A 14,203-nucleotide genomic window follows, 5' to 3' on the forward strand; every position below is an offset into this window, starting at 1 on the left:
CATGTGTGTAAAATAAATTGTTTTCTCACTATCAATTAGTTCCCAATCAAATACTTATCTAATACAACTTTTATTTTACTGGAGCATTGTTCTCAGTTAGACCAATTATATCATCTCAATATTGTCTCGCTATATCGATATCATATCATGCAAAAAGAAATTCATGACAATTCAAACCTGGTTGTAGGCTTCCAGTTTCTTTCTGGTTCCTCGTTGGGCCAAGGCTTACCCTTTCACACCCACAGAAACTCCAACGCAGCGTTTTAGTCTTCTACTCCACTCACTCGTTAACAGAATAGCAGAGCCCCGCGTAAAAGTTGAGAGAGAAATGGAACGTCTATCCGTGTGCGGTTGGACACCTCCAATTTTTCCATTTCAAAAAGCCGTTAAAACTCACCGCCGTCACAAATTCACACTGAAGAATTGCAGAAAGCGCACCGGAGAGGATGCTCCTCCCTCCGGTACTTCATCCGCTTTCGCTATTCTCGGCGTCCAGCCAACCTGCTCAGCCACCGAGCTTAAAGCCGCTTTCCGCGCCAAAGTATTTATCTTCATTCTTCTTTTTATTAAAGAAAAATTAAATATGGAATTCATTTTTGTATATATATGTTGTTTAATTCAAATTTTTATATTTTGATTGTTAAAAAAATAGGTGAAGCAGTTTCATCCTGATGTAAATAGGACTGGGAAAGATTCTGGTATGATGATTCGCCGTGTAATTCAGGCCTATGAGGTATTTCTGTATTTAAAGATGCCATTTTTATTTATAAATATTTTTTCTATAATATTTTTCAAGGGGAAAAAAATGGAGTTTTGCTAAAACAGAATAATTGGTGATGATGGTGGTTAATATAATGTGTGCAGATGTTATCAAATTACAGCCGATCGGAGATAATTGGAAGGTAAACTTGGAGTTTGTTTGGTGTATTTTTTTTATTTTATATAATTTATAATTTTTGTCCATTTTAAGTTCACATTCTATTATATTTCTGTTGTTATTTGCTTCCTTATTGTAATACTTGACAGTTGGTGATGAATTTGTAGGGAATGTGTAGATCCCTTTGATAATCCAGAATGTGAAGCATTTGATGTTTTCGTTAACGAGGTTCTTTGTGTTGGAAAAGGTATAAAGCTTTGATTCTTTTTACGATCACATTATAAAGAACGAGGAGCACTTAAAGAAAAAAAAATCTGCAGGTTGTCCATATTCATGTGTACAAAGAGCTCCTCATGCCTTCACTTATGCTTCAACCGGGACAGCGAGAGCAGCTTCTCCAGGTTGGTTTAATTATTTCGTTTTGTTTTCGTCTTTGTTTGTAGATACAGGAACAGAAGATGAAGCCTATGCTATGGTTTTGAGGATGGTTGTAGTTGTAGAAAGCGGAATAGGTTGCTAATTTTCTGATTAAAGTCCACCCTGTATGTGTGTTAATAGGAGTTGGGGATGATTACCAAGTTCAGCTTGCAGTTGGTCAGTGCCCAAGAAGTTGCATTCATTATGTTACAACTTTACAAAGAATTATCTTGGAGGAGTTACTTGACAGGTGGTTATTAATTTTCAAGAACAAAAGAATACTTATCTTGTTTGTTCCTTCCTTGTTTAATCTTTTAATTAACTCTTCCTTTGTGTGGTAACTCTTGATTTTGTAGTATCTTGAACATGCCTTATGATAGTTCAGCCGAGGCAGATTTGCTATACTCGCTTATAGTTAAAGCCAGGTTTGAGAACAATCGGTATCGAAAGCCGAAGAAGCAACCCAAAGCTTCAACACAACATGTAGACTGGTTTTGACTTCTTGTTTTAGAGCACATATGCTGCTAGCATAGTATCTTCAGTCTTCATAGTCAAACAAAACATGTTAGCTGGTTGCCACTGTATGTATAGGAGGAAGAAATTGAAATCCAGAAATGCTGGTTTGGGTTGCCTGTAAAAGAGATCATTAAAGCTGCCTTGCTCAAGAAATTATATGCCAGATGCACTCAATTTCAGTGATACAAAAAATGTGTAGTTTGTCTTTCTTTCATTTGTTTTCACTAAAAACAGCAGACGTAAAGCAACACAACTTGGGTTCGTGCTAGAAAATATTATACAAAATACACATTACAAGGGTTCGTGCTAGAAAATATTGTACACAATACACATTACAATGCAGGAGATAGATCAGAGACAAAGTCTATCTTGAAATGACCCTCATAAATCGATTTAGTGAAGAGAAGATCCCTGCCGCTTGATCAAACAAAGATTGGCCCTGCTCTGACTGCTCGTCTACATTTCCAAATATCATCTGCAAAAGATTAAACCAACGCCATTTAGCTTGTTTATACATTTTGTGTAATCTGTTCAAGTGAAGGAGTTGGCAACAAGTAACTGACCTCAAGTTCTTCGGCATCCGGGCGCCTAATGAGCTCTTTGGCAAGCAGATATCTGTTTGGTCTATCCTTGTCATCATAGAACACCTTCCATGACCTGGTAAATGAGCAGAAACCATAGCCCTTAGTGGCCGAAACCATAGATCAAAGGAGCCAATTTAAATGTTAAGAATTTGATATGATGTTTAAATCCCTTACCCTGGATAGCACCTAAAGACAGCACCAGACTGCATAGGCCTCATTGAGTATACCGTTGTAAAAGTGCTGCACAACACAAATGCAGAAAGTAAAAATTAAGAATGACCATATATGAATGCAGAGAGATCAGAATTATACCTCAGAAAGTACCGCCTTAGCTTTCGAACATTAAATCCAACTCCAACATCCTCACTGATGAGACGGGGATTCCACATGATGAGAGGCCTTGGCTGCCAATGCACAAGAAAATGTCAAAAATTATCCTTCCCAATTTGAGATGCTATTCAGTAAGTTTAAGTTAAGAAGGTATGCAACAGTGAGAATCACTAGCTTACCGGATCATCTGAGAGAGTAGATGCAATCTTCTCTACATATTCCAACATCTGATAATCAGGAACAACCATAACCACAATCTCATCTTCACTCTGTACCGGCTTTCGGTCACTTAAGCTGGATATTAGGGGACAGAAGATTAAGATTAAAGCCACAAATGCTAATCGAAAGTAAGTCTAAGAGAATTCAACTGAAGAGGATGACTAATCAAAGTGAAGACTTAGTGGGATGGTATAAATTACCTGGAGAATCCAAAAGCAGCATCTTTCCACCGGTATTTTAGAAGTGCTGCGGCACCAGCATCAGGAAATATGGCTTTAACTCTCTAACAATTAAATTAGCATAACTTATCAACTGAGATTATTTCTTGGTTAAATATCACTTACTAAAGTTTCCTAACTAAAGAAACATTTTCAACTAACCTGCCCACCAGTTTCTTCAATAAGCGTATCCAAGAAAACCCTTGACAATTCCCAGAGCTCAGCTTGTGCGCCTTCTTCATCAAGAAATTGCAGTTGGGGGATTAAAAGCTCAACCTGTAACGAAATTACGAAACAAATTGAGCAGACAAGCCAAGAAAATTAAAGAATGTCAACTATGAGACAAGAATAAATATTCCTATTTCCGCACAAATTTGTTCAAACATGTATCAATCAGATTACATTTTGTTATGGCACGTACTATGGCTCTCAATCCTCCTGAAGACACAAATGTTGCACTTGCTTCACCCGATTGCCGGACTGCACCCTCCAAGTCAGAAGGCAAGCAGCTGAACCATTAAACAAATTACATCAACGCCTTTCCAAACAATATAATGTAAAAAGCATAGATATTGCAGCATCTTTTAATCTCAATTCAAAATTAACTGCAGCTCAAAGAACACACTTGAAATATTCATTTACATAAAATGGAAATCACCATTTTCCCTCCACAATCAGCCCAATTGTACTTTATATGCACACTAGATTATGAAAGAAAAACTGCATAAAACCCAAATTATGAAAGAAATTAAGTCACCTGTCATCTTCTTCCTCCTGTTCACCATCTTCTTCAAATGCTTCTAGGGTTGGTGATGTTGTATCTTCAAGATTGTCCTGGGGAGGCTCACCTTGGAACTGTTCAAACTTGGCACAAATTCTTGATGAGCTAGAAGGCCAAGCTTTGGTGAGTGAAATCCCATTGCACCCATTAAAGATAGAGTGAGAATAAGATAAGGGCAATTGTGTGGTTGAGGTTGAGGTTGAGTTGGATATTGAAGAAGGGGAGCAGAAGTAAAACAAGCAGTTTGGGGATGTGGAAGCCATGAATGACGAACTTAGCCACTGGAAAAGTAGTTATAGGAGCAAAGTTACAGAGATTTTTATGTTTTATTAGATATAAATTTTTTTGTTTTGTTTTGTGATTGAGTGCAGATCTTTATGGGAATTAGGAAGAAAACCAATCAAGGCCTAACAAAATTGTACCTCTTATTAATATACATATTAATAAACGACGTGAAACTATGCGTCGTTCCGATTGGGCCAATTGGGTCATTTATGGCCCAGTGAGAAGATTTTGATAGCCGTTAGAAAGAAAGAGCTCCTTCCATTTAAACCGACGGCTGTGATTCACTCGATTTCAAACTCAACGCAATCAAAACCCTACCCTGACAAACACCTCCGGTCCTAAAACAAACAACGCTCTCTCTCTCTCTCTCTAGCTATCAGAGGTCTTCGTCTAGAATTCTCAGCCATCCCTCACTCTCACTCTCCCTCTAGAATTCACATTCTTGTTCTGATTCGCCAAGGAGGGTAATTTCCTCTCTCTCTCTCTCTCTCTCTCTCTCATGATTTCTTTTTTTTTTTTATATTTAAATTTTCCTAAATCCTTGTTCGAACGGTGTAATAATGACGAATTTTACTTCTTTTCTTCAGATCAAATGGTGGAAATGATCCCTGAAAATTGCGACCATGTTGTTCCAGATCACGATTCCAAGCCTTCTTCAACCTCCGAAACAAGTACGTGTTCTTGTTTTGTTTTATTAATTTTCCGATTTCGTTTTTCTTCTCCTCCTCTTTTATTCTCTAATTCCCAATTTTGAAATGAAAAGGAAAAAAAAGATGAAATGTTACTTTTTTTAGAATCCGATAACGGTTTGTGTTTTTCCCCCCCTTTTCTAGTTTCAAAATTACAAGAAAATGTTGAATTTGAGGTTTTGTTTATTTCAAACTTGAATTTGAGGTCGGATGCGATTATTACTGATTTTTATTATTATTATTTTATTTTCAGTCCAAGAGAATGTAAAATTGGGAAATTTTCTGATTAGATTTAATCTTTTATGTTTCCAGTTAAAACCCTAGAAGCTGCGACATGCGAGTTGGACAGTTATGTCAGCGACAAAGGTTTGTATTTTCTTCAACTCTTGATTTTTTATATATTTAAATTAAAGATTGTAATGATTTCAACTGAACTGTGATATTACAGATGTAAAATTAGTAGTTGAAATGACATTAAAAAAAAAAACAAAAACAAAAAAAACTAAGGTGCACTATAAATTCTTGAAATTTTTTTTTTTTCTTTCTTTGGTGATTTGCATGTTTAAGTTTTGATGAGTGGTTCACCAGGCTTTAAACCTTAATCTTCATATCCATTATAACATTTTCTCAGCAACTAGACGGCTAACACCCACTCTGTCATGGTACATATACATATTGCTTATGCAACGTGTTTAATGATTTAGAATTTATTTCAGGTATTGCTACACAAGAAGTTGAGGGTTCTGATTTGGTTGATGAGAGTAGTGAGTCAAATGGAACTCAAGAAGCTTCGTCATATCAGGGACAGACCCTTCCAATTTTGCAGAAGATCATTGATTTGAGTGCCAAAATTCAGGTAATTTTTTAAATATAGCGTCCTGTATTTCAATTTGCTTCTAGGAAATCTTAGAAAGTTATTGAAAGCATTTGTATACTCGATTCCTTTTAAATTATAATGATTGACTGCCACAGGGTGAAATGTGGGTCAACGAATTTACAAAAAGTTTTTGTTTTTGCTCTTTTACTTCTAACATTCTAATTCATCTTTTATATTGCACTTGTTTTACAGGATTTGAAGAAAGACCATACTGACTTGTCTGATCAAGTCAAGCTCACTACACATTCCTTTCCAGACCCTGAAGTTTTAAACACTATTCAGCTGCTAAGTGAGCCTTTTGCATTGATCACTCATGATTATTTACCAACTTTCCTTTCTCTTTGATTGTAATCGGTTGTTGCTGGCTCTGTAGGTATGGAACATGAACTTTTAAAGAAGAAGTACCTTGATGAGTCCTCTGAGCGGAAGCGACTTTACAATGAAGTAATCGAGCTTAAAGGCAACATCAGGGTTTTCTGCAGATGTAGACCTTTGAATCCAAATGAAATTTCAACTGGATCTAGTTCCGTTATTGAATTCGAATCCTCCTTAGATAATGAGCTCCAGGTCATTTGCTCTGATTCCTCAAAAAAGCAGTTCAAGTTTGACCATGTGTTCAGACCTGAGGACAATCAAGGTATCTAAGAAGTCATACTGATTTGTAATTGCATGGTTTAATACTCCACAGTTGATTTGTTACGATGAATAAGTTTTAAACAGATTTTGTATCACTGATGCTGAGTTTTTTAAATATGCAGAGGCTGTTTTTGCTCAAACTAAACCAGTTGTGACTTCAGTATTGGATGGCTTTAATGTCTGCATTTTTGCCTATGGACAAACTGGGACAGGTAAGACTTTTACAATGGAGGGAACCCCTGAAAATAGGGGTGTTAACTACAGGACTCTGGAGGAGTTGTTTCGGATTTCAAAAGACAGAGGTGGTTTCATGAGATATGAATTATGTGTTAGCATGCTGGAGGTTTATAATGAGAAGATAAGGGACCTCTTGGTCGATAGCACCAATCAACCAACAAAGAAGTGAGTTTTCTTTTGCTTACATTTTAATTGAGTAGGCTTTGCTACCCTTCATGCAGAAAATTTATTTGAATCAAGTATCACCGTTATTAAGATGTTGAAGAACCAAAAAATGATTGCCCTCTGGGTTTAAATTCTTCTAAAGAAATGTTGCAACTGGCTGACCTTTTTTCTTTGAAGACATAATATTGTTTTATCTATTGGCGTCGTAAGATGTTGAAGAACCAAAATATGATTGCCCTCTGGGTTTAACTTCTAAAGAAATGTTGTAACTGGCTGACTTTTTTTCTTTGAAGAGGTAATATTGTTTTATCTATTGGCATCTTAAGAATCTCAAGTAGAGGATATAATGTTGAGTCATAATACATATTGTGTTATGTGAACAAAGGTTGGAAATAAAGCAAGTTGCAGAGGGAACCATAGATGTTCCAGGACTTGTTGAAGCGCATGTTTATGGCTTTGAAGAGATGTGGGAACTTTTGAAGTCTGGAAGCCGAGCTAGATCTGTTGGATCTACCAGTGCTAATGAGCTGAGCAGCCGTTCTCACTGGTATTTTTCATGCTCCTAATTTCCCAAATTCTGCATTTTCAGACTCTAGCTTGTTTTTTTACCAGATCACTTGCAAAATGGATCAAGATTTCCCGTAAACACTACATGCAAAATCACATGTACTCTGAATATTTCAAATCAGATTGAACATACAGTTTTTCCTTTTATGATTGTAACGAGTTCAAGTTTCTTTTCTGTAGCTTGTTGCGAGTGACTGTCAAGGGGGAGAACTTGATAAATGGGCAGAGGACTAGGAGTCAACTTTGGCTAGTAGACTTGGCTGGTAGTGAGCGTGTGGGGAGGATTGATGTTGAAGGTGAAAGACTGAAGGAATCTCAGTTTATAAACAAATCTCTCTCGGCCCTTGGTGATGTTATCTCATCCCTTGCATCCAAAACAGCCCACATTCCTTACAGGCATCTCTCTCTCTCTCTCTCTCTCTCTCTCTCTCTCTCTCTCTCTCATATTCACATTTGCTTACTGTATCTAAATTTGTGTTCTTTTGCAAAAACCAGGAATTCAAAGCTGACTCATATGCTGCAGAGTTCTCTAGGTGAGCCTTTGTAGTAGTATTTTACTTAATGTGAGTGGCTTCTCTAATTTGGTTCTACATGCATGAGGTTGATTGAAATTTGACTTGCAGGAGGAGATTGCAAAACCTTGATGTTTGTCCAGATCAGCCCAAGTGCCTCAGATCTTGGAGAGACAGTGTGTTCCTTGAATTTTGCCAGCCGGGTCCGGGGAATAGAGAGTGGCCCTGCTCGCAAACAGGCAGACCTCAGTGAGCTATTCAAGTACAAACAAATGGTATGTTATAGTAATTTAACCCTTTATTTTATTCTTTCTTCTCTTGGTTTCAAATTATTAAAATATTTAGATTTCCAATGTAACAGGCAGAAAAGGCTAAGCAAGATGAGAAGGAAACAAAAAAACTACAGGATGGCTTACAGTCTTTGCAGTTGAGGCTTGCTGCAAGAGAACACATCTGCAGAAATCTACAAGAAAAGGTATTCCATTCTCAAAGAGATGATTTTCCCGAGTTTTGGGACGTTGATTTATTTCTTACTGAGTTTTTTTGTTTTTTGTTTTTTTTTTGTTTTATCAGTGTATTCATAGATTAACAACTACATTTGTCCATAATAGGTTCGAGACCTTGAGAACCAATTGGGAGAGGAAAGGAAGACAAGACTGAAACAGGAGACTAGAGCGTTTGCAGCTGCTTCTCATCAGTCTTCAGCATCATCATTTCGGAAACAAGCAGCCCAGAAGACTGCTGTAGAGAAGAAGCCACCATTGGCTCCTTCGAAATCGAGGCTACCTCTGCGAAGAATTACCAACTATATGCCCCCAGCTTTACCACCCAAAAAACCCAGCTATACAACTTCTGTTGTCCCATCTTCAATGGATGGCAAAGAAAATATTTCCACAACATTGGCAGGAAGAAACCAAAAAAGCCTAATTTTACCAAGACGAATCTCCATTGCTGTCAGACCTCCAACTACAACAAGCTCGCAGATTCTTCAGCCTAAGAGACGGGTCTCCATTGCTACCTATCGCCCTGAGCCAAACTCTCACATGACAACGCCCCTCCATACTTCTGCCTCTCGATTTAACAATGGCAGACAGTCATTCATGAGGGATCCACGAAAGGCACGGTATTCCAGGCTGTTCTCTCCAATGCCTGAGTTGACAACAGAAGTTGAGACAACACCAGCTACCATGAGGAGGAGCAGTAAGTTCATGGGTAGTCCCCCGGCACAGCTTGGCTCATCAAAGGAGAGGCATCCAACAGCTGTTGCATTACAGCGGAAACCAGTAATTTGGAGTCCGCTCAAGTTGAGAGGCATGAAAAATAACAGAAGGCCATCACTGTTACTGCCTTCCCGAGTTTCTTATGAGATGCAATGAATCAAGTAGTCACTGTCTATATTTTCAAACACCTTGGAACAGTAAATCCTTTTTCTTTTATTTTTTTGTTATTTACATTTTAACTTCTGGGATAGTGTTGCAATTGTATGCTTCTTGCTTACCACCAATCATTCATATTTTCCCAACGAAGTTTTCGAGTGTTGCCTTGTTAAATGAAATTTGAGATTTCAAGAGTCATGAGCCAATTCCTTTATAAATTATAATACTGACTGAACTGAGAAAATATGAAAACCCTTCGGCCACGACATCAGATCTGCAGTCTGAATACGAGACTCTTTTTTTTTTTTTTAACAATTGAGAATTTGTATAGAGTTCAAATCTAGTAATGAAAAGGGATAATTCAAAAAGGGGGGAAATTAATTATATTCATATGAAAGGGGAAAATGAATTTGTAGATATAAATGTGAGACTGATATGCACTATGGTTCAAATTCGTACCATAGAGCATGGTGTCCATGGTGGTTGATGGACTGTAGCTGCACAATGACTAAAGTAAGAAAGGGTACCGACCGTTAGATCTATGCGTAATCACAGCTTCACCCTTTTAAAAGAGGAAAAATTTGCGGCTAAATTGAAACCAAAAGTAGCCGTTTTCATTGGATAAATTCGACCGTTGGACTCCAGCAAAGAAACATAACAAAAGATCCGTTACCAAAGTGTTCTGCTTCGAGCCCGTTTGACTTTTCAGTTCCGGAGACAAACTGCGAAAGCCAAAAAGGAACCAAAGAGAGAAGGAGAGAGAGAGAGTAAATGAAAGAAACCCATTTCATGGGTATTTAGAGAGAGAGAGAGAGAGAGAGAGAGAGAGAGATCTTTGAGACCCACTTAGTGTTTCTCTTTCAAGTGAAAATGGTTGCGAGAACCCCACCAAAGCAGAGGAAAATGGTAGCCCCTCTCAATCCTGTTTTGCTCAGAGAAACAGTGAAGAAGGTAAACTACATGAAATTTTTTTTTTAGAGAGAAAAATAAAAGCTCTCCGCTATTTGGTTTCCAACAGCACAGCATTCTCTTTTCTCTGAGACCAACTCTTGAATTGAAAGTTCAGTTCATTTTTTATACATTTCCTTCACTTTCCCAGCAGCAAAGCACCATCTTTGGTGGAAGTTGAATTTGTGGGAATTTCTTGTCTTTTGAAATAATGGGTTTTTTGTTATTTTGTGGGTTTGTGAAGGTGGATAGATGCATGGCTCGGTTGCAGGAGCTACAGTACACAGTTTCAGGTGGTACAAAGGTGATCTCCGGTGTGAGTCTCAGCCCTCGCAGTACTAGAGGTTATCTAAGGACTAGCCTCCGATGCAAACAAGAAACTGCAAGGTAAGAATCTGATTTGAATTTGATTTGCATCATTAAGTCTCAGCCTTTGATTTTGATTTGAACTCTTTGGTTAGTTTTGGTCAATTTTGATATGTGAACTCAAATGCGTCTTTTGCTTTATGAAGGATTAAAGGTTCTGCCCCTAGGAAATCTCCTGTTGGGAAGTTTCCAGCAAATGCAGGAGGTAACTCTCTCTCTCTGAAATCATAGATTGGACCAAATGGATTTTGAATTTTCTTTCTTTCCTTTCTAACCTCATTTTGGAAACCAAATAGAGCAAATTGGGCAATAACTTCATTGTTATTTATATTCAGGGGAGTGGCAGAGAATGTCATTGCCGGCAATGCTGGTAGGTGAAACAATCGGAGAAATTCTACAAGCAAGTCAATTTGCAAGAGAAATAGTAGCAGCAGTTGGTACTGAAACCAATAAAACCACTGTGGAAGACCCCAAAACCCCATTGACCCAACAAAGGAAACAGAGGCAACTCCCTGAAAACACGGAACTCAGGGCCAGAAGGAAGAAGGAGAAGCACAACAAATCTCAATCCTTTCAATCAGAATCAGGCTCCCCAATACTCCAACGGGCTCGTTCTCGAATCAATTTCAAGGTTTCACCTCCAAACAAGAGAGAAGTGTTGAAAGAAAACAACAGATACTTGGCAAACAGAGTGTCTCCCAAGAATAGGCCATGGGCTAAAAAGAGTGTGTTATTTCCCAACCCCTTGTTTTTGTCCTCAGATCCTTCTTCTTGTTCAAATCAGCAGAATTTTTGCAGGACAAGGTCACCAATCATTGGTAGAAATGAAAATAATAATAAGCCACGGATTCAGACTCCACACAAGTTCTTAATCAAGTCTCCACCTTCAGCTTCCAAGTTTCAGGTCAAGATTAAGAGCCCTCCATTGGTTTCTTCTCTTTCTCCAACAAAAATAGCAAAGAAGTCTCCCAAGATGTCAACTGCCTCGAAACTACGCCGGTCATTTTCACCATCGAGATTGGCAACTAGATTGGTGTCTCCATTGAAGAGCAGAAAGAGTGTGCAAAAGAGTGAGGGACTAGTAATGCGTGGTTTGAAACAGCGTCCAACTTGTTCAGTGCCACTGGGAATTTCAGCTCGGAGAATTTAAACATGTTAATGATTAGATAATATGCACAACGGCTTGGTTTGGATTGAATTGTGTTTGGTGTTTTAAGATATTTCCTCAATGTCCATAGTGTTCCATTAGTTTGGATTATATTTCTTGCTTAAGGAAGCAAATTTGTCATTCCATTTTTTCATGTAAAAGGTTGAGAGAAATTCAATGAATAAATAAATTAAAGTACGAGTATTGTGCAAAAAAAAATTATGTGGTTTAATTGTTTTTTTATATCTCAAATGCTAACTCTGAATATTCCTAAAAATGAATTAGTAGATTAAAATGCTTGGAATATAGGAAATCTAATTGTTAGGTACATACTCATTCTCATTCCTTAATTAGTAGATTGAAAACAAGAGTGTTTAGACTGAAGAATCACACACACAATATGTGTCCCTCTCTGGCTCTCCCCCTCCGGCAACTTGTGCAAGTACGAGGTTGTTGTCTATGCCGGCCCCCAGTCACCACCCCAGCACAGCACATTGAGATGGCAGCTGGCTTGTACATTTCTCATTTTTGTACAAGGTGTGTGCACTTCATGGATACAGTTATGTTTAAAAGAACAAATGGAAGTTCATTGCTTTGAAAATATGTAAGATGGACAAGTACTTCTACACCCAGCAGTTTCTTTGGCTGCATTCATCTTTCCATGTGGCATTATTTTGAATTATTCTGTATTGACTAAAATCTTAAATGACAACTTAATTATTAACAATGATAGCAAGCGTGGGTAATGTCAGTTCGCCAGTGCAATGATCTCGTCTGGTTGCATCGAAGTTTGAATTTCCTTTTTCAATGAATTTAGAGTAATTTAGACTATTATATATATATATATATATTAAAGGACAAAATAGTAATAAAAAAACCAATTTTAAAATTTTGAAAATAAACTTACAAATTGATAAAGCCTACATAATGGGGAAAAAAAAAAAACTTACAAATTATAGGTAGCTGCCTTTATATTTTTGGTACAAATGCATATATCTATATATATAAAGCAAAAAGCAGAGAATGGTAAAACATTCAAAATATCAAAAAATACCCTTGGTTAATGCAAACATTAAGAATTGAAATTATTAATTAAACGAGGATAATATGGTAAATTCATACTTTTTTATATTTAAAAAAATTAAAATTGAAAGAAAAATCAGATAATAAATCTTCTTTTTATGGAACACAACTACCTATTATTATTTTTTAATTCTAAAATAAATTTAAATTTTTTTAAAAATAACCTTCCACAAATGCGAAAGCTAGTGCGGAAAGGCTAGTCTTGCGAAAGCTAGTGCGGAAAGGCTAGTCTTGAGAAAAGAAAAGGAATAATATTGTTTGATTTTTTTTTTTTTAATTACTCTCATTTTGTTGGGTCGGTGAAATTCGTATAAAAAGCCCAAAACGGGAAAGAGACCAAAAAGCCCATATCATAACCGGGCAAATACGAAAAATGCCTCCCAACTCTCTCTACAATCAGATCTGACTTCCAATTCCAAGCGATTAAGCGAGAGAGCGAGCTAGAGAGTCCGAGAGAGTAGAGAATCCCTAGGTTCCGTCGCTCGCGTCTCTGAGTAGACGACATTCGAGAATGGAGCATACGAACCTAAATCATTTTCATTGCCTTGTCCGGAACCGGATCCGGATCCGAACAAGGCAATGATTTAGGGTTTCGGATGGTGCAAAGAGAATGGTGAGATCGTTTGTCTCTGCGTCGACGATGAAAATGACAACAATCCAGGACGTAGCCATGTCGCGCGGATCAGGATCTGTCTCAGATTACGGTGAGAGTCTGAATCGATTATTTAAACCTTAATTTTGAGAGCTAGATTTACACTAGTAGCAAGAATCCATTTCATACCTGTTTGGAGAAAAAGAAAAGGTTCAATTTCCCCTATGTAGGCAGTTTTTGACTATTTTTTTAATCGGAATATTTTGATTAAGTTAACCTAGTTATTCTGCTGATGTAAAATACATGAAATTTTTGTTCATATATATCTAACTTTGTTTTTACTTTAGCGTCTGTGCTTTATATTTAAACACTACTTTTGGAGTTTCAACCATTGTTAAGTTGATTGAAAACGAGCATTCGGTTTTCAATTTGTGTATGGAACATGCACGAATAACTCCCTAGGGTATTATGCGCTTTAGGTTTTCATTTTATAAGTTGGACGGTTTTTTAGTTCTATATTGTTTAGGGCTTAAGAGTTATATTATGGATTACTTTTTAAGTCTCTGTAGATTCCATTATGGAGCTCGCCTCATATGATGTGGTGGTTTGCTGGCCTTCTGGTCAATGATGCTTATAATGCATAAAGTCTCACATTTTGATGTCTAGTCATGCATCCAAGCAGGTTATCTTACCTGACGGTCATGCATCCAATTTTAGCACACCCATTCTCTTTCCCACACCTTACTTGGACAGGATCTGTTCTATTGTAATCGTACCTCTG

The 14,203-nt window shown here is 37.4% G+C and overlaps 4 protein-coding genes and 1 long non-coding RNA gene across 6 annotated transcripts in view; 4 read left to right on the plus strand and 1 right to left on the minus strand.

The window, feature by feature from the left end:
* Positions 1–287: 287 nt before the first annotated feature.
* LOC117632392 lies at positions 288–1,995 on the plus strand. The gene is made up of 7 exons (XM_034365851.1): positions 288–541; positions 653–733; positions 865–902; positions 1,045–1,124; positions 1,198–1,278; positions 1,436–1,544; positions 1,651–1,995. The coding sequence occupies exons 1-7, from the start codon at positions 329–331 to the stop codon at positions 1,790–1,792; spliced, it is 744 nt and encodes a 247-aa protein (XP_034221742.1). The 5' UTR covers positions 288–328; the 3' UTR covers positions 1,793–1,995.
* Positions 1,938–4,270, minus strand: LOC117632391. Of its 2 annotated transcripts, XM_034365850.1 has the most exons (10): positions 3,919–4,270; positions 3,583–3,670; positions 3,324–3,437; positions 3,144–3,226; positions 2,904–3,018; positions 2,707–2,798; positions 2,569–2,634; positions 2,374–2,467; positions 2,129–2,285; positions 1,938–2,087 (listed from the first exon to the last, which is right to left on the minus strand). In XM_034365850.1, the coding sequence occupies exons 1-9, from the start codon at positions 4,203–4,205 to the stop codon at positions 2,175–2,177; spliced, it is 1,050 nt and encodes a 349-aa protein (XP_034221741.1). In that variant the 5' UTR covers positions 4,206–4,270; the 3' UTR covers positions 1,938–2,087; positions 2,129–2,174. The 2 variants fall into 2 exon arrangements, with proteins under 2 accessions (XP_034221741.1, XP_034221740.1); XM_034365849.1 differs by having other exon boundaries at positions 1,952–2,285.
* A 266-nt stretch (positions 4,271–4,536) lies between these two features.
* On the plus strand, positions 4,537–9,398 carry LOC117632386 (kinesin-like protein KIN-14S). The gene is made up of 13 exons (XM_034365842.1): positions 4,537–4,691; positions 4,815–4,898; positions 5,229–5,282; positions 5,633–5,772; positions 5,986–6,082; positions 6,167–6,430; positions 6,552–6,831; positions 7,217–7,378; positions 7,579–7,794; positions 7,894–7,931; positions 8,022–8,185; positions 8,272–8,385; positions 8,522–9,398. Exons 2-13 carry the CDS (start codon positions 4,820–4,822, stop codon positions 9,284–9,286), a joined length of 2,373 nt encoding a protein of 790 aa, XP_034221733.1. The 5' UTR covers positions 4,537–4,691; positions 4,815–4,819; the 3' UTR covers positions 9,287–9,398.
* Positions 9,399–9,913: 515 nt separating this feature from the next.
* Positions 9,914–11,945, plus strand: LOC117632390 (probable microtubule-binding protein TANGLED). The gene is made up of 4 exons (XM_034365848.1): positions 9,914–10,237; positions 10,479–10,621; positions 10,747–10,805; positions 10,936–11,945. Exons 1-4 carry the CDS (start codon positions 10,157–10,159, stop codon positions 11,748–11,750), a joined length of 1,098 nt encoding a protein of 365 aa, XP_034221739.1. The 5' UTR covers positions 9,914–10,156; the 3' UTR covers positions 11,751–11,945.
* Positions 11,946–13,184: 1,239 nt separating this feature from the next.
* LOC117632393 overlaps positions 13,185–14,203 on the plus strand; it is a 1,996-nt gene continuing 977 nt past the window's right edge. The window contains exon 1 of the long non-coding RNA XR_004586467.1: positions 13,185–13,534. This is a non-coding gene — a long non-coding RNA (uncharacterized LOC117632393). The remainder of the gene's footprint in view (positions 13,535–14,203) is intronic.

This window comes from Prunus dulcis, chromosome 6 (assembly GCF_902201215.1).
Source record: "Prunus dulcis chromosome 6, ALMONDv2, whole genome shotgun sequence".
NCBI lineage: Eukaryota > Viridiplantae > Streptophyta > Magnoliopsida > Rosales > Rosaceae > Prunus > Prunus dulcis.